At 35.5% G+C, this 19889-nt stretch overlaps 3 protein-coding genes across 3 annotated transcripts; all 3 read right to left on the reverse strand.

Moving 5' to 3' along the window:
- Positions 1 to 84: 84 nt before the first annotated feature.
- LOC111465673 lies at positions 85 to 1073 on the reverse strand. The gene has a single exon (XM_023110179.1). The coding sequence runs from the start codon at positions 972 to 974 to the stop codon at positions 372 to 374; it is 603 nt and encodes a 200-aa protein (XP_022965947.1). The 5' UTR covers positions 975 to 1073; the 3' UTR covers positions 85 to 371.
- A 5804-nt stretch (positions 1074 to 6877) lies between these two features.
- On the reverse strand, positions 6878 to 11315 carry LOC111465492. Its single transcript, XM_023109894.1, has 9 exons — positions 10823 to 11315; positions 10544 to 10734; positions 9507 to 9688; positions 9132 to 9416; positions 9002 to 9060; positions 8877 to 8913; positions 8720 to 8791; positions 7677 to 8004; positions 6878 to 7392 (listed from the first exon to the last, which is right to left on the reverse strand). The coding sequence occupies exons 1-9, from the start codon at positions 10965 to 10967 to the stop codon at positions 7039 to 7041; spliced, it is 1653 nt and encodes a 550-aa protein (XP_022965662.1). The 5' UTR covers positions 10968 to 11315; the 3' UTR covers positions 6878 to 7038.
- Positions 11316 to 12741: 1426 nt separating this feature from the next.
- On the reverse strand, positions 12742 to 13915 carry LOC111465649. The gene is made up of 4 exons (XM_023110136.1): positions 13880 to 13915; positions 13528 to 13773; positions 13308 to 13448; positions 12742 to 13222 (listed from the first exon to the last, which is right to left on the reverse strand). Exons 1-4 carry the CDS (start codon positions 13889 to 13891, stop codon positions 12884 to 12886), a joined length of 738 nt encoding a protein of 245 aa, XP_022965904.1. The 5' UTR covers positions 13892 to 13915; the 3' UTR covers positions 12742 to 12883.
- Positions 13916 to 19889: the final 5974 nt, after the last annotated feature.

The raw sequence follows: 19889 nt of genomic DNA on the forward strand, positions 1-19889 counted from the left end.
AGTCCGATCAGTGAGATTTTAGTCCTTTTTAGTTCATGCGAGTTTGATTAATTTGGTATCGGTTTCTGGATTTATCGCAATTCAAGGTCTGAGCGCCGATTGTCGACGAACACACACAAATTCATATTCTGTATAACATATTAATTTGTACAAAGGTGATTTCCAGAGTTCTTAATGATGAATACTGTCCGTCACGGTCTCCGAAGAGAAAAAGATAGTACCGTCCAGAACGCAGGTCCGTATGATTCATCGGAACTTGATACCGTTCCCGCCACCGCCATCTGAGATCAGGAGAAGTTCATCTCCGGAAACTCGTAGATTAGGTAATTACTAATCACAGAGTTGTTTCCGATTTCAACATACCGAAATCATTATAATGTTTCTACGGCCTTGGACATAATCGAGAGCCGGCTACTCTTTGGCTTAAAATCGCCTCTGCGCCGTTGTTGATGAGAAGAAGGACGAATCAAAGCCGCTAGAGCTCGCTTCACAAGATCGCCTTCAACACCTCCGATTCTAACCAGAGAATTCGTCATAGCCGATCTACGAGCACTCAACCTACTCGGCGAGTACGGCGCGTGCGGTTGCGAAATAATACCTTTATGGAGGCTACACCGGAACGAGCCAGGGTGAGTTGTAGGAGAACACATACACGTCCTCTTCGAACTGCTCTGCCTCTTCACCACTTGATTCTTCCCACTGCTACGAGAAGAAACAGACACAGATCTGTTCGGAGATATCGCACGGTCAACATAAAACCGCACCGACGGCACGGAAACTGAAGACGAACCGTGAACCTTCACACGCGACGGCGAAGTCGATCTGCAGAAAAAGGAAGTTGCCGATCCAGAGGAGAAACTTGAAGTCGACGACGCGAACGCCGACGGAGATGAATTACGGTAACCGTAGAATCGTTCAGACGGTGAGAACGATCGGAGAACTGATCCATTTGATCTTCGAGAAGTTGCCGCCATTTTCGTCACAGTAGAGAGAGGAAGAGGAAATGAGAATCTTGAGCTTTTTGCTCTAATTCTTCCTAATTAGCCGTGTTTGGCTATTGAGTTTGGCAAACCCGTCTTCACTCGCACTATGTATTTATAGGGATTCAACGGAAAATATAAAATATTTTAATTTCCAGAGTGGCGTCTTTTTCTATCATACCCTTCATCTTTTGTATATTTGTGAAAACCGTCGAAAAATAGAAGCGAAAATTACACAAACCACCCTAGTCTGTTACAACTTCTCTCTTAATACTTTTAATTTTATAAATTAACCCCTAAACTTTGTTGATATTTCAATAATATTAGGGGTGTTTTATGCAATTTTTTCAAACAATCTATTAAATTTTGCGTGTTAATATATTATTGGTGTATTTAATTTTTTTTTTTAATTTGTACTAATATATAATAATATATCCACGCATAATTCCACTCATTATAATAATATTAATAATTATTGAAACGGTGAGAAATATACAAAAAATAATTTAATCATGTAATTCCAATATGGGGGACAGAAATACATGTTATGTTTCCTTATTATTGAACTAATAATTCAGAGAAAATCCTTTTTTTAATTCTGTATTTAATTTTTTAATTTTAAAACAAGATTCGTCATTATTATTATTATTATTATTATTATTATTATTATTATTTAATGGGAGCATGTTTTTATTAATATATTCGTCTAATTTATATGCCCTTATGCTACCTAAGAGATTATGATTATTTTAGGTTAATTTATGTCTTTATACTAAAATTAATTAATTAGTTATGCCATTAAAAAATGATGTTACTGATGTCATTAATTTAAACAATAATAAAACACTATTTTCGAAAAAAACATAGTTTTTTTTTTAAAATTTAACTAAAAATTCAAATATTTTATTAAGAAAGACGACATTAGAAAATATGCATAATTTTAAAAACTAAAAACAAAAATAAAAACAAGATGTATAAATTAAAATAGATTTAAATTTTCAAATAAGAAAAAATTATTTTGTGAAATTTTAAGATTATTCTACTTTTATCTATTAGTAATAAAAATAATTTATTATTATTTTATTTTTTTCGCTTCATATTTATCCAATTTTGAATTTGTTAGAAAACATGTTAAACAATAACACGCATTCACCATATTTAGAATCACCTTATTTTCAAAAATTATATATATAATTAGAGATGGGTATATTTGGATTTATTAAAATTCCAAAAATATCCTCACGGTTAGTGAAACGTTAGTAATTTGTTTAAAAATTATTATTAAACTTTTAACTTTAAAAAATTTAATTACTACCTTTATAAAAAAAAAAAATTAAAAATTATTACTATCCATATTTAAAAAACTTTTTAATATTATTTAATAAAATTGGTAATCAAATTTTTTAAAATTTATACATATTTTTTAAATAAATTATAAATTTGAAAAGTAATTTTATTAATTTAGTCTGAAGTCAACCTATGAAGTTCAACTCAACTAACCCTGGGCGGTTGGGTTAGTTGAACCGGCATGTGGTTGAGGTACACGAGCTTTCAGTTTAAATTTTTTTTTTTTTTTTTCTATTTCGGCTGTTTAAACCCAAAAATATCAAAACGACAAAAAATGGCACCGTTTGGTATGACAGCTGTCTTCCTATTTTACAGTTGTTTGACACGTCAGATGTCAGATCCGCTTTGGATTACACGTCCTGCCGAGCAAATCCAATCCAATAAAACCTTTACATATCTCATTCCCAAATTGCCCTCCATTTAAATTAAAACTATTTAAATTTTAAGAGAGAATTAATTCCTAATTTAAGTTGAATTTTTACTCTAATCAAACTAGAGTTTACTCTAATTAATTTTGTTCAACCCCTGGATCAACCTAATCTTGCTCGATTCGGGTCAGGTTAGGTTGTTTAACTCATCATCTGATTATTCGACTAGCTCAACTCGACTTACTTAAATCAGGCTGGCTCAGTTCGACCTGCATGGCTCAACCTACTTAAGTTGGATGCTTAGACCAGTCTCTTTATCTCTACCATCAAAACTAGGCTCTCAAGATTTTGGTTTGATCTATTCGACTCAGGCCTTTCGACTCACATTCTTCCCAACCTCCATTCGAGGCGAGCTTGAACCCATTAAAACTCCTCTAGTGATATGTTCTCAAATGCTCAACATTTTTGTAAACGAGAGGTAAGTGCCTTTTAAGCTATTCTCATGATCGGTTTGAAATTAAAGTACGCATAAAATAATAAATTAAATAAATAAAATAATATTTATAAATAAAAATAACAAAAAGGGTATTTATGATAATAAAGAAGGTTGGTTTAGGCATCCTTATCTAACAATAATTCTAAGTAGTTGAGTGTAACATTATAAATTTAAAATAAAATTCAAGAAATTATATTTTAATTTATATGATAATTAATTATTAATATTTAAAATTATATTATATGATTTTATCACATGTAATTAATTATATATATTTTAAGGGATAAATATCATTTTGCTAATAATTAAAATGTGTTCATTAAGGATTTTATTTATCTAACAATAAGATCGTTTATATCTATAGATATTCTAAACATATCCGATATCATTTACGTAATTCAAAATGTAATTGCTCCAACTCACTGTTAACAAATATTGTTCGCTTTGACCCATTAAATATTGTTGTCAGCCTCACGATTTTAAAACGGATAATATTTGCTAGTGGTGAGCTTGGGCTATTACAAATGGTATCAGAGTCAGACATTAAGCGGTATGCCAACAAGGACACTAGACCCCAAAAGTGTGGAAATCTTACCCTAACAGACGCATTTTAAAACTGTGAAACTGACGATGATACGTAACAAACGAAAGCAAACAATATCTACTAGCGGTGGGCTTGGGCTATTACAAAAATTAAAATAATATCATATTATATTTTATAGGAAATCAATCATTTAATAAACATTTTAATTAAATATTCCACTTTATTATAAATTGTCACATAGTGACAATAAGCTCTCCACTTTGAACCTTATCTATAATGTTCCATTTAAATAAATATATTAAAAATTAAATAGTCAATTCTAGTTTGGTTTGGATGCAACTTGGATGCCTTTTTTCTATTTTCATTAATATCATATATTTAATATCTTATACAATTTTAAATATTTTATTTATATGATTTTTTTTATTATTTTAGTAATTTTTGTCGACTTTAATGTAAGACAAAAATCTAGGCATGTTTTGAATTCAGACAGCTGATTTGTTACAAAACGGTTTCAGACATTTATTCAAGTAAACATCAGCTTATCAATTAAGAGAAGACATGTCATGTGAGACATTAGTGGACCGATCATATGATTTTAATCATATAAAACCGCTCGATCGTCGCTTGGAGGGTTCAAAAATATCACTAAATATAAATATTATTTCTTTATCGATAACATAAAAGAAAAAATTCAATGGATAACATGATGACATTTAATTTATAATACTTTTTTATTAAAATATCTAATAGGTCGATAATATCGATGAATATAGCTCCCCCAACAATTTTAACAATTATTCAGATGTCTACTTTTGATTATCTAAGACTTATCTGGTGGTAGGTTGTCGTATTTTGATTATCTAAAGCTTATTATCTTCTATAAATATGGTTTCACGGGATTAGCCAATTGTCTTGATCGTGAGATATCATTCACCCGTACTTTAAACCCTAAAGAGTAACGATCGATAATTGTAAGAGTAGGGCAAACCATTAATGTGGATGGTAATAACGTGTGAGATCTCACATCAGTTGGAGAAGGGAACGAAACATTCCTTATAAGAGTGTGAAAACTTCTTTTTAGTAGACGCGTTTTAAAACTGTGAAGCTGACGATGATACATAACAGACCAAAGCGGACAATATCTACTAGCAGCGGCCTCGAGCTGTTACAAATGGTATTAGAGTCAGACATCAAATGGTGTGTCAGCGACAACGTTGGACCCCAAAGGGGGTGGATTATGAGATCCCACATCAATTGAAGAGGGAAACGAAACATTCCTTACAAGGGTGTGGAAACCTCTCCCTATTAGATGTGTTTTAAAATCGTAAGGTTAACGATGATACGTAACGGGTCAAAGCAGACAATATCTACTAGCAATGACCTCAAGCTGTTACGAATAGTATTATAGCCAAACATCTAGCGGTGTGCCAGCGAGGATGTTGGACACTCAAGGAGAGTGGATTGTGAGATCCCACATCGGTTGAAGAGGGGGAACGAAACATTCCTTATAAGGGTGTGGAAACCTTTCCCTGGTAGACGCGTTTTAAAAACCGTGAGGCTGACGACGGTACATGACAAGCCAAATCGGACAATATCTACTAGCAGTGGCCTTAAGTTGTTACAAATGGTATTAGAGCCAGACATCGAGTGGTGTGTCAGCGACAACGTTGGACCCTCAAGGTGGGTGGATTATGATATCCCACGTCGCTTGAAGAGAGGAACACAATTGTGAGGCTAACAACGATACATAATGAGCTAAAACGAACAATATCTACTAGCAGTAGCCTTGAACGGATAAGACGTAAAGAAGGGTTGAAATAGGGGAAGATAGAGGGACCCTCAATAGGAACTAAAGAGGATGATGAAGACATGATACCAATCTAAGCTAGAATTTGGTGGGAAGAGAACCAAAATATTGTTCTAAGTTATATTACATTCCATTCATGCTTTAATGGGCCTACTTCTCTTTTTGCCAACTTTTCAAATGTGGGCCTCCAAAACCCACTCCCCTTCTAAAATAAGAAAACAAAATATGCTCTTTTTTTTTTAATTTTTTTTTTTGGAAGATAATACATTTTGGTGGGGAGATTTTGATTCTAAGTTAAGAAATGAAGAGAACCCACAAATTTTGATGTTGAATTGATTGTTAAAATGTAAAAATGAATTGATTATTAAACTAGAAGCGGAATGATTAAGTAAATTTTAATTTATCGATTCAGGAATAGGGTAGGTAGTATAGAAAATATCCCGTTCATTTTTGAAGATTGAAGGTTTGGTTATTATATCTTATACCGTGAGAATGGATTTTGGAGTGCTAAAATCCAAAATCGAGAGGGAAATAGATCGGATTGGTTGAAGGTATATAACTTAATCTATTGAACTATACTCACAATAACAACCGAGCTTAAGAATCTGCTTTCTGAAACTTTTTTTTTTGTAACAGCTCAAGATATTGTCTGGTTTGACTCGTTACATGTCGTTATTAGTCTCATGATTTTAAAATGTGTATGCTAGAGAGAGGTTTCTACATGTTTATAAGAAATTTTTCGTTATCCAATTCCAACTGATGTGGAATCTCACAATCCACCCCCCTTGTGGCCCAGCATCCTCGCTCGCCCAATTTTCACATTTTTATAAGAAATGCATTCACCCTTTTTTAGGCCAACACTCACTTACAATCGGCGTCCTCGCTGGCATAGTCTAGACCCTTATGAGGAATGCATCTACTCCTTTGGCACCCAACGTTCTCGTTGGCACAATTTCCACCCCCTTCTAAGGAATGCATCCACCCCTTTGAGGCCCAACATCCTCGCTAGCACATAACCAATGTTTGGCTCTGATACCATTTTGTAATGACCCAAGCCAGTTAGTAGATATTGTCCTCTTTGACTTGTTATGTATCGCCTAAGCCTACAGTTAGTAGATATTGTATCGCCTATCAACCTCACAGTTTTAAAACACATCTGTTAAGAGAAGGTTTCTATACCTTTCTAGTAGATATTGACCTCTTTGACCAATTATGTATCCTCTCCAATCAATGTGGGATCTCACATTTTCCACCAAAATTCTAAATATGTTTGCAATCCAACCCTATACTCTTCCTTTAAAAGAAGTAAAGCTTCAAAAATTTGTTCATTAAGAAACAGAAGGCAACCATTAAAATCACATCAAGTCATCAAATAGATGAAACTCGTCAGTTCTGTTATCATTAAATAATGTACATGGAAATGAAAACACTCGAGAGTGTTTAATACAATACATATGGGATTGAACAAAACTGACCGATGCATCAGTCGATATCTAGCTGCGAGTTCGTGCAATAAACTGCTTAGTATAGACTCGATGTCGTCGCTCTCTTGCATATATAATCCAGAAGATCAGGGAGAGCATGACAGAACCAGACATCATAAGCAACCCAACGTATGTCAATTCCATGAACAGTCGGAGGCCAGGGCAATGATTTTTACTGATGTCCATAAACACTTGACGAACAAATGTACAATCTATGAGGTCCACAAAGAACGGTCCAAACCGATACAAACCATAACTCACGCTTGCTGCAGAGGTCATTTGGTTGTACAATGTTGGGGTCAACCGGCCAGTTGTGGCGCAAATGTCAATGCCTGAGACTTGACAAGTGAAATCCTCCCAAACCTGCAAGCAACAATCCGAGATCCAGTTGAGCTATTTGAAGAAAGACACGTCGTTTTTGTGATGTCCCACATTGGTTGGGGAGGAGAACAAAACACCCTTTATAAGGGTATGAAAACCTTCCCCTAATAGACGCGTTTTAAAGCCTTGAGGGAAAGCCCGAAAGAGAAAGCGACAATATCTGCTAGCGGTGGATCTGGGCCGTTACAGTTTTTGACGTCGTCGTCGTAAGTGTTTCAAAAAGCTACCTTGTTTTAGCTATAGCTATAACATAGAAGATTCTTTACCTTGGGAGCTTTGCTCAGCTCTACTTCATTAGCCGAGCAGTTTCGGTCGGTGAGATCGGAATTGAACGGAATGCAAAGGGGTGGCACCGACGGGCCAGATTGGTTATAGTTCATAGGGGGCTTGACATCTGGAGGAGGGTTGGAATTTGCGAGTGTGTTGATCACTCCATTGACCAATCTGACGAGCTGGTAGTTCACATTCATGGTTACTGTCTGAATTTCTTTGGCAGTGGCCTTTTCGACACAAGGAAGAATCTCATCTAATGCTGTGTGGGCTGTGGGATTCTGCAGCCACTCTTCCATCGCAACACACGTATCTCCAATCACACTAATGCATACAAGGAAAAGAACATGATCAATTCAGACAGCTGACAGACAACATTCAACAAAATAAGAACATTTCACCATTGAATCCAAACTCGGGAGAGAAGTCCCACAGCAGCTGATTAAGGGGTTGATCATGAGTTTATAAGTATATGGAATACATCTCCATAGGTACGAGGTTGGGAAACCAAAAGCAATGCCATGAGAGCTTATGCTCAAAGTTGACAATATCATACCATTGTGGAGGTTCGTGATGCCTAATATGGTATCAGAGTCATGCCATTAACTTAGCCATGTAAATAGAATCCTCAAATGTCAAACAAAGAAGTTGTGAGGCTCTAAAATGTAGTCAAAAGTGTCAAACAAATGGTGTATTTTGTTCGAGGGCTCCATAGAAGGAGTTGAGCCTCGATTAAGAAGAGGTTGTTCAAGGGCTCCATAGGCCTCATGGGAGACTCTATGGTGTACTTTGTTCGAGGGGAGAATTGTTGGGAGAAGAGTCTCACGTTGACTAATTGAAGGATTGATCATGGGTTTATAAGTAAGGAATACATCTCCATTTGTACGAGACCTTTTGGGAAAACCAAAAGCAAAGCGATGAAAGGTTATGCTCAAAGTGGACAATATCATACCATTGTAAAGATTCGTGATTCCTAACATTGTAATCTTTCGACATACATTATTTCGATTAAAAGAAAAAACATCATGGAGATTCTTACTTATTTAGAAGAAGAGAAACTGCGCACAGAACGAACGTGACCGTAACAAGAATCCAGCCAAGGATTGCCAAGCTACAGCCATTAACAATGAAAGTGTTCAATAGATTACAATATGTTATGATCAACCAAGAAAATGGAACAGTTGATATATACTTACATGTATACAACACACTGCAATCCCAAGATGGAACATACTGAATCATGTAGAGAAAGGATTGAACAAAGGTTCCAATTATGATCAGCTCACATAATTCATAAAGCCACAGAAATAGAAACACTTACAGAATCCAACAAATGCCAATGCGAGCATAACAACAGCAACACAAATGAGCATGATTCGCCTGCGATGAACGGATATCGGTTAGTCAGAGCACGGAAAGCACTGGAATTTGATACAAGAGGTTATACTTACGTTGCATCCAAGACTTTCTGTATGCTGTTAGAGCTAGCAGCAGTTGTATTAGTAAGAACGGAAGAAACAGAACTGATAGTTGAGTCCATCTCGTCAATTCCTTCCTGGATGTCTTCAGGCAGAACTATGGAATTGACTCCAATGGATTTTGCTGCAGAAAGGTGAATGGACACATCCTTGAGATTTTCATCTATGACATCTGCCTGATGTACTAGATAGTCCAACGTGCTTGATATATGGAAATGAAACTGGCCTTGACCAACGTAGAACACGATGCATCCGAGACTGATTCGAAGAACAAAAACAAATATAGATATCTTCATAGAGGCAGATTATAAGATTTAGACAGCAGTTTGGAGGGAAAGAGATGTTTACGTTGCTGGGATGGTCAAGAATACGAGGAACGCAAGGGAGAAGGCATAGGCTGTTCGAGAATAGCCATAAGGCTCCCTCGGACAACAGCAACGACAAAGACAGATGATGAACAAGCATATCGCAAAGAGCATGAACCAGGCAATAGCAGTGGCAAATAAGGGAGCAGCAGTAAGACCAACAGACTGCATCAGATTGAAACAGGACAGAAAGCTTCATGGTTAACATAATAATGTCAAAGGACTTGAGAAGTAATGAAGATGGGACCCAAAAACAGGAACCCAAGTTCATATTTAGCTTTAGTTAACAACCAAACCGAGCTAAACCAAATGAGCCAAAGAATTAAACTTCAACAGATCGTATTTCAGGGAAAGAAATCTGTCTAAAACTTCAAAGAAATCCTATCACGATCCTCGAAAATGGAATCCCAACGTAGGTCATATACGATTCCTTTGGTATCAAGAAAACTGTTGGTATCATGAAGAAGAAAAATGTGAGGATGGTTGGGAGGGAGTCCCACATTGGCTAATTAAGTGGATAATCATGGGTTTATAAGTAAGGAATACGTTTCCATTGGTATGAGTCCTTTTAGAGAAATCAAAAGCAGAACAATGAGAGCTTATGCTCAAAGTGGACAATATCATATCATTGTGGAGAGTCGTAGTTCTTAACATGGTATCAGAGCTATGCCCTTAACTTAGCCATGTCAATAAAATACTCAAATATTGAACAAAGAAGTTGTGAGCCTCGAAGGTATAGTCAAAAGTGACCCAAATGTCGAATAAAGGGTGTACTTTGTTCAAGAGCTACATAGGTTTCAGGGGAGGCTCTATGATATACTTTGTTCGAGGGAGAATTGTTGGGAGGGAGTCGTCCTACATTGGCTAATTAAGTAGATGATCATGGATTTATAAGGAAGGAATACGTTTTCATTAGCTTATGTTCAAACTTATATCATACCATCGTCCAGAGTCGTGTTCCTAATGTAATTATTACATTGCCATTGCAACTTATAGAAACCATTGAGATAATGAACTTACAGCCCAATAATGTTTGTTGCCGATATTCCATCCACCCGTATATGGCTTAAAATTTGCAAGGGGGTCTGTCCTGTTAGTTCTTTCCCTCGCCAAAATCAGAGACGAGTTCACAACAGGGTTCTGTTCCGCCAGGCTTCTCCGATTCCTCCATGGCTCCGAGACCTTATAAACCTCTACCCCACCAGAGTTCTCTGCATTTCAACAAAACCCAGATAAGAAAATTCTCAGATTAAACAACATTGGAGTTTTTTTTTCACAAAAAATATGAAAAATGAGTACCGGAGATGGGAATGGCGGTGATTGAAGAATGGGAGAAGAGGGAAAGAGAGAGAAGAAGAAGAAGGGAGATAAGGGAGGCGGGTCGGAGGAAGAACATGGTGGGAATGTTCTTCAATTCAGAATGATTTCTCTCTCGATTTGGCATTTCATCATACAGTTGGGGATGTTAAATAAAACAAAATAATTGCAAATTTGGGGCAGAGGAACAAACAATGGACAAATTTGGGGTGTTTTGTCCAGCAGGAAATTCCTGTACAATGATCTTCGTTTTTCCTTTTTCTAAAACCATCCCTCGCTGGCCTTCTTCCCTTCCTTCCAATTCCTTCGGCGATCATTATCCCTTCCCTTTTCCACTTCCTGGGAAAATCTCCTAATTTTCTCGAGAAAATTTCCAGTTCCCCCTTAAATCTACAACCCTAGCCATCCCGCATCGTACGAATCGGACCGAATGGCAACTATTATAAAGATTAAAAGAAACGAAAATCCAAAACGAAAATTACCGCAGTTTTAGGGATTTCGGGAGAAAAAAATGGGTTCGTGTTGGCGATTAGCGAGAACGACCAATGAAGAAGTTGCCGGCGATTAACGTGGATGAAAGATAACACGAAAAAGAAAAGACGGCGGCGGCGGCGATAGAAACGGGCAGCGTCCACTCCATTTAGTGAAATCTCTCTCTTTTACAAAGTTTCTTCACAGTTTGTTCCCGCCATTTTTCATTGTTAGTTAGACACATTTTTTTATATAAATAATTTTTTAACACGGAATTATAATTTAAACCACTCAAGTCCACCGCGAGTAGATATTGTTCGTTTTGGCCTGTTACGTATTATCATCAGCCTCACGATTTTAATACACATCTAGTAAGGAGAAGTTTTCACACTCGTTCCCTCTCTAAAGAGGTGGATGGTAAGATTTCATGTTGGTTGGAGAGGAGACCGAAACATTTCTGGTAAGGGTGTGAAAATCTTTCCCTAGTAAAAGTGTTTTAAAATATTGAGGGAAAGTCTGAAAGGAAAATTTCAAAGAGAACAATATCAGCTAGCGGTGGGTTTGGGCTATTACATACACCGACCTACGACTACTTTTCGTTATTTGCAAAAGGCCCCTGTTTTTTGTTTCATAGTTTTCGAAAACCCTAAATTTTAAATTTTGACTTCCTTTCTATCAAAAATCTTCGTAAACTCAGATTATTAACCCAACACTTGAAACAAATGTCGCACGTTATGTCATTTAACATCTTGTAACGATATTACGATGAAAATTTTTAATAACGTAAGGACTGAATTGTAATAAAACTTAATTCTTATGCCAAAATAGTAATTTAACCAAATTTGTGGTCTAATTAAGTGCAATATTTTTAGTGTTTTATAATCATTTAATTAGAAGTATTAAATAATGTTAAGTACGGATTTGACCAGTCAAATCATGGGTTTTAATTCCTTGTTTAATACATTTTAAGTCAAAGATGACAGTTTAATCTTATTTTATTCATTACAATATTAAGTTCATAGAAAAAGCAAGATTTGAACTCAACCTCTACTCTCAAAAGTAGAGAAAAAAATGTCCTTTTCATAACAACAATCAAGAAAGTGTTCTTCATACCAAACCTATACCTATATAGCTACTAATTTACTCGTATAATTTGAAAACGCGTCTACTAGGGAGAAGTTTCTACACTCTTATAAGGAATGTTTTGTTCTCTTCTCCAACCGATCCACCCTCTTTGAGGTCTAGCGTTCTCGCTGACACACCGCTTGGTGTCTCTGGCTCAAATACAATTTGTAACAGCTCAAGCGCACTGCTTATAGATATTGTCGTCTTTTGATTTTTCGTTTGATTTCTTAATTGAGAACGCATCACAAACTTATATAAAATGGGTATTGTAATATATAATGTATTAGAAAATTGGTGAAGCCAGAACTTTGAATTGGGAGCCACGTGAAGCCATTAAGACAAACCCTCCGACCAATTGATTGATTAATTAGGGTTTTGAGTCAAATTGTCAAGAAAAAAAGTTAGCCATTTAGATGAAAAAAAAAAAAAAAGGGTTTTTTGTGTTTCTTAACACAAAGGAGAACGATGAGGGATGCCTTTCCTTCTACTGATGCTTATATTCGTTGTCATGTCTTCGTTAGAAATTTTTGAAGCAGATCTTCTGCACAGATAAACACCAGTTCTTTTCTTTCGAATTATGGGTGTGTGAGGAATGCTCATAGTTTCAGATCCTGAAGACGACGAGCTCATCGGTTCGTCGTAGTCGACAATGGTGGAATGAGGAGTCTCGTTCGTCATCTCGTCGTCTCCCATGTCTTGAACTAAAAAATCCATACTCAGTGGAAGAGAATTACACGGTTTAAGATACGAAGATAAGTTCCTCTTATGCTTCAGAACAAAATCCACCTGATGGTCATACGTTTCAAAATTCAACAACCCTTTTGATATTAATGTAAGAACGGATCAAATTTCAAGTTTTAGAAAAGAATACCTTGCATCCAAGGGAGCAATGAATATAAGGTTCTTGGAGACTTCGAGCACAAGAAGTGCAGTAATTACCCGACCCTTTGAATTGTCTATTTTGAGGTCTTTTCTTGATGAACACCACTTTGGCACTATTAATGGTATAAGGCTAAGAACACAAACAAAATCATAGGCTAAGAACACGAACACAAAACAATCCGAATTCAAAATCTTTCGAATGTACTCACTTGAACGTTAGAGCAATCTATAAGCTTTTGAAGATCTTCGAGTCGAACTACGTCATGATAAACATATCGACGAACTTGAAGAAGGCGATGAAACCGGTGCGATGATATACAATGAGGGCAAATGCTAATACAACAATCTAAACAACAAATGTTCTTCTCGTTCTTCTTTGTTGTCTCGTGAAATGAACATCCCACAAAGAATTTCTGAGTGTAAAGCGCTTCTAACCATGCAGGCTTTTGAATTCCCTGAAAGAACGTCATCATTAAACGAAATCTCGAAAACCCATCATGAATTGAACAATCAAAACCCAAAAAAACACAAAATCAAAGAGAAAGAAGAGAGAGTTCATACCATGATTGTCATAAAACACTAGAAAACTTTGAAGAGATGGAATAGGGCAAAGATTAAGAGAGAAAATGAGTATTTATTGAGTTACACGAAGGAGCAAAGGACACAAAAATTAAGTAAATTTATTCCTTGGGGAACTACACAACATTTTGTCAATTGGGAGAAGTAAGATAAATGAGGAAGAACATGGGTGCTGTTCTTCGTGTCTCCCATTTCTAAATTTAAACAATTGTCACTAATCTTCTTGGCTTAAGTGCTTAACTAATCTCGAATTTTCACTCCGTAAATGTTCATAGAATTCGAGAATTCGATTAACTTGTACTATCCAATCCAAACTATATTTTTTTCGATTTGAATTAGGTTGAACTTTTGGATAACTGAAAATTTGGGTCGATTCGCGGGTTGATATTCTTTTGGTTAAGTCAGCTCAACCAACTCGAAAATAGAGTTACAATTCAACTGTATCATACCCTACTTTTAATATTATTATGAAGATTAAGAGTATTTAATTAGTGATGTGTTGTGAGATCTCATGTTGGTTGAAGAGGGGAACGAAGCATTCCTTATAAGGGTGTGGAAATCTTTCCCTAGTAGCCGAGTTTTAAAACCGTGAGGGGAAGCCCGAAAGGAAAAACCCAAAGAGGACAATATCTGCTAGCGGTGGATCTGGGTCGTTACAGTGAGACTAACGGTGATATATAACATGGGTTGTTACAGTGAGACTAACGGTGATATATAATGACACTGAGACTAACGGTGATATGTAACGTGCCAAAGTGACAATATCTGCCAACAGTGGGCTTGAGCTGTTACAAATGGTATCAGAGTCAAACATCGAGCGGTGTGCCAACGAGAACACTGACCTATGAGATCTCATATCAATTGAAGATGGGAATGAAGTATTATTTGTATGGGTGTGGAAACATCTCCCTAATAGACGCGTTTCAATGTAATGTTTATTATGGATAAGTAGAATTTTCTTTTACAAAAATTAACAACTTAACAACTGAACCTAACCGGAAGATAAAAGGTTGGGTTGAAAACTTTACTTAGATCACACAGGTCACCAACTCAACCAACTCAAAATTTAGAGTTCTTCGCGCAATTATTAAAGAGTAATTAGAGGAGAATAAAAGGGAGAAAGAAAAAGACAAGACAAGGAGTCCCATGGTGCACAATGTTCAATAGGAAGCGTTGTTGGTCCCATAGACAAAGTTTATAAAATAGAAAGAGAAGTTGAGTAGGTTTTGACTACAAATAATGAGTGTAAAGAGAACAAAAAAAGGGGAGCTTGTCTTCATTTAGTGGTGTCAATATCAAACTCATTCATACTATTCAATTAGGGGTAGCCTTATTAAAACCCTAATATCACCTCAATTTTAAATTATATTATTGATTTAGAACGTGGGTTCGAAAGATTGAACGATAATCATTCCATGTATGAAATTTGGACTGAAAGGACGAGTTCGTAAACAAAAAGCTATTGGTCTTCGAGCTACAAGTTTGGGATCTGAATTCGATATTTGATAGTCATGTCGTTCCCTTGCATGCTCGTGACATAACAATGTTACTTACTTGTCTCAAATTCGGACATGTTTTTTAGGATAATTCTTAGGAGGCTAGGTAACATAGAATTGTTTCAAGTCAAGCACGCTTAACTCGGGAATTCTTAAGATTGCGCCATGGAAAAAATGTACGTTGTTGGTATATATAGTAACTATCGTTTCTTTTGAACATTTTTTAACCATCATATTATCAGGATCACTGTGACACTCGACAAAAAAAGGCACATGAATGAACCTAAGGATAGGATGATTAAGAAAAGTTTAAAAGAGTTGAAAGTTACTACCTATACCGACAAGGTGCACTTTCTTTTTCGATGGCTCAATCATAGGAACTTGAAAGTTAAACGCTCATAGCTTAAAACAATTCTATGTTGGGTGACCTATTGAGAATTTTTCCAGGAAGCATGTGAGTTAGGAGGACCTATGTTGGTTCATGGGGATAGTCTTCACTATTAGAAACGAGGAGTAAGTAACATGATCACGTCATAGGGAATGTCAGAGTCATCAGGTGCCAAACCAACGTCGTTACAATTACTCTCATTCAAAGATGGTCTCGATTCATTCATGCGTCCCTTCTTTCCTAGGATGTCGCAATAGCCCAAGTTCTTCCAAACATGACCATATCGTAGGGAATGTCGGGGTCATCAAGTGTCGAATCTGGATTTCGAATCCTTATACAAAACTTGGGCATATATCGTTACAATCACTCTCATTCAAATCTGGTCTCGATTCATTCATGTATTCCTACTTCTCTAAGACGTCGCAGTAACCCAAGTTCTTCCAAACACATTCAAATTAGGGTTTTGAATTTGGATCAAAAAACCGAAAAACATTACTTTTCGATGTTGTTGTACATACTTTTTAGCTCCAAATCCCTTGTATTATGTCTCTTCTTTTTGCAAATAATGGAGATGGAACAAGACATATATTCATTGTACCATGAACTCCTGGTTTAAAGGAATCAAACATGGAAACCAAACACAATTCAAAAAATAAAACCCCAACCACTCCACTAATGAAAGAAAATTACATAAAAAAATAACCTTGTTCTTCAAAAAATTTGTGTGGTTTAATAATGTTTGCTTTGTTTTGTTTTGTTTTATGTTTTTTTTGAAACTATTAACTAATATGTTTGACAGAGAGACAAGCACAACTCACAAAGCACTAGTTTTAGGGCAAAAATGAATAGCTAACCCTAAATTATTGTTTTTTGGCTTCAATTTTTAAGGAACAACATAGAAAACACCCCACATTTAAATATGTTTTCCTTTTTTTTTTTTCTTTTTTTTTATGGCTCTATGTTCTAACCAAGGGTTGATCTCGGGGTTCGCAATTTTAATTTGCTAACTAAGCTCGTTTTTAATTTAGATTTTGAGTAAAAACAATCGTGTTTCTTTCGAAGATTTAGATCAATTTCCAATTTTACCCTCTAAACTTGTGACGTTGTATATCAAATTTTGCCATAAACTTGTTTCTTTCAAAGATCTCGACTTTGGATCCGTCCCATTCAACTTTTTGGTAAAGTTGAATTTAAAGGGTATTTTGGGATTTCCATTTTTTAACTCGGTCATGTTGTATATCAACTTTGACCTTAAACTTATAAGTTTATCAAATTGAGCCCTAGACTTCGTTAAACGTTGCAAGCTCTATCATCTATTGAACTATTCGTTAGCGGTAAGTGAGAATACTTTCTTAAGATAAGGAGAGGTGATCTCCAAACCGAGAAGAAATTGAATTCCATGCTCGATCTATTGCTTCTACCTCTACTCGATGCAGGGATCTAGGCTCTGACTAAAGCGACTGTAGATTTGATAAGCAAATTGAAGAGAGCTCTAACAGGTCTTGGAGGACCAAACCCACTTCTGTGTCAAAATACGAACCGAATTTATATTGATAATCAATTAGCATAGTTTAACTATAATTAACGTATACTCACATAATTAAGATCTATCAAATATTTTTTTTAATTTAAATGTATATTAAATCCAAAATTTAAAATTAAAAGATCAAAAATTAATTATTCAATCAAACCATAAATTTTTTTAAAAAAAATTGTTTAAATGAGTTATAAATACATTTAAATAAATTATTATTTGTTTGAGCAAGTATTTTAAAAATAATAATAATAATTTGAGCATATACTTAGATTAGATATAATATTGAGAGGCTAAAATATGCTTTAATTTTTATTATTTTAATGCCCTAAACTAAATAATATGTTTCCTTTTTTAAGGAATAATAAAACGTTGTATAGTTCAACCGGTTAAAACATATATTTTGTGTAACAGTTCAAGCTCACAGTCAACAGATATCGTTCGTTTTAACCTATTACGTATAGTCGTCAGCCTCACAATTTTAAAACGCGTCGGCCAGGAAGAGATCGTTCGCTTTAACCCATTACGTACTGTCGCCGCCAGCCTCACAATTTTAAACGCGTCAGCTAGGAAAAGGTTTCTACACCTTTAAGGAATGTTTTGTTCTCCTCTCCAGCCAACGTGGGATCTTTTAATTTTAGAATGCGTCGGCTATGAAAGGTTTCTATACATCTAAGGAATATTTCGTCGTTCTCCTCTCCAACCAATGTGAGATCTCATATTTTGAAAATATTTTTGAAATTTTTTTTACCTAACATTTAGAAGACACGTCGTTGAAATCATAGGACAGGTTTTGAAGTTTTGAAATATTGATGACGCTAATCTTCGTTGACGTTGACGTACGATGATCTGAAGAAGAGAGTTGAATCGATTAAGGTGACGATCATAAGAAGACACAGTCGTATATTGGGGTTGTGTTGAATAAGCCTAGAGAGCGTGTGAGACACGTTCCACTGTCTATCATATCGTTCGTTTGTAATAAAAGTTGAAAATAAATGGAACTTTCGGTTGATAAAAGCAAGTTAATAGTCCAATTAAAATTGTACCCCACACGTGCAAACTGATCATCGAATCAAATATTTTTCTAATTATTCTTTTTAAAACTCTTCTATATGAAGAAAAATATTTTAAAAAATAAATGTAATTAAAAATAAATAAATAAAGGGAAAAATGGCCAAACCCACGTGCCATGACAAAAGAAAAAAAAAAGCACATAAAGCTTGGTCACGTGCAAGAGATCTATTCTTGGCTCCCCTAATCATTTAGGGTTATATTTGAGTAATTTGATTATAAAGAGTTTGAATTTGTATTATTTGATACCTGGGTTCTAATCGGTATTCAAGACCGACTCTTTCAACGGCTCAAACATCCACCCCTTCGTGTTTCATTCGCTCTATGTATCTGTGTGTTGGGTTCAAATATTTATGCTTGTTAGCGCCTATCGATAAACTAAACTCTATAGCATATCGATTACTGAAGATATAAACGTCGATAATAATATTAGAGCTTTAGTTTTATGGTTATATCGATAAGATATTTATGTTTTATACTTATTTGTAATAGATATTGATGTTTTTTTATTTACTGGTGTCGACATATCAACGAATATTTTCATCCATGGTTTTGATTATCATGTACTACCAATTTTATAACCTTACAACTCATCAACTTATCAGTCAATTTGAGCATAGCAAACTCCCCGCTAACCCGAGTGAGCACTCAAATATCTGTCCTACATTCATTCGTGAGGGGACTCCTAATGGATTGAAAATCATATCAACAGGTCTTCCATTTTGCAAATAAGGCATATCTTCTCTAGGCAAAATTTTTGAAACAATACCTTTATTTCCATGTCTTCCCGCTACCTTATCGCCTACTTTGATTTCACGTTTCTGTGAAATATATACACGAATCATTTCTGGATTATAACTTGAACCCCCTTTTTTTCTGGATCCATCTCACATCAATAACTCGACCCCTACCGCCTATAGGTAGTTTTAGACAGGTTTCTTTTGAAGTAGATACCTAAATGTCAAGTATGGCTCGAATAATCTATCTTCAGGGGCATACGATGATTCTTTCGCCATCTGAGGCGTTAATTTACCTACTAAATTTCTTTCGCCAACTAGTGTGAGATCCTCACATCGGTTGGAGAAGGGAGTGAAACATTCTTTATAAAAGTATGAAAATCTCTCCCTAGTAGATGCGTTTTAAAACTGTGAGACTAACGACGACACATAACGGGCCAAAGCTAACAATATCTACTAGCGGTGGACTTAGGCTAACAGTATCAGAGAGTGGTGTGCCAACAAGAACGTTGGGCCCCAAGGGAGGTGGATTGTGAGATCTCATATCAATTGGAGAGCGGAACGAAACATTTCTTATAAATGTGTGAAAACCTCTTCCTAATAGACACATTTTAAAATCGTGAGGCTGACAACGATATATAACGGGCCAAAGTCTAATAAGTGATTGTGTTGTTAACTTGTTTATATAAGTATAATTACTATGATTAACTTGTTTTTTTTTTTTCGTTTTTTATAATAAAAAACGAAAAAAAAAAAAAAAAAAAAA

This window comes from Cucurbita maxima, unplaced genomic scaffold, assembly GCF_002738345.1.
Source record: "Cucurbita maxima cultivar Rimu unplaced genomic scaffold, Cmax_1.0 Cma_Scf00029, whole genome shotgun sequence".
Classification (NCBI taxonomy): domain Eukaryota; kingdom Viridiplantae; phylum Streptophyta; class Magnoliopsida; order Cucurbitales; family Cucurbitaceae; genus Cucurbita; species Cucurbita maxima.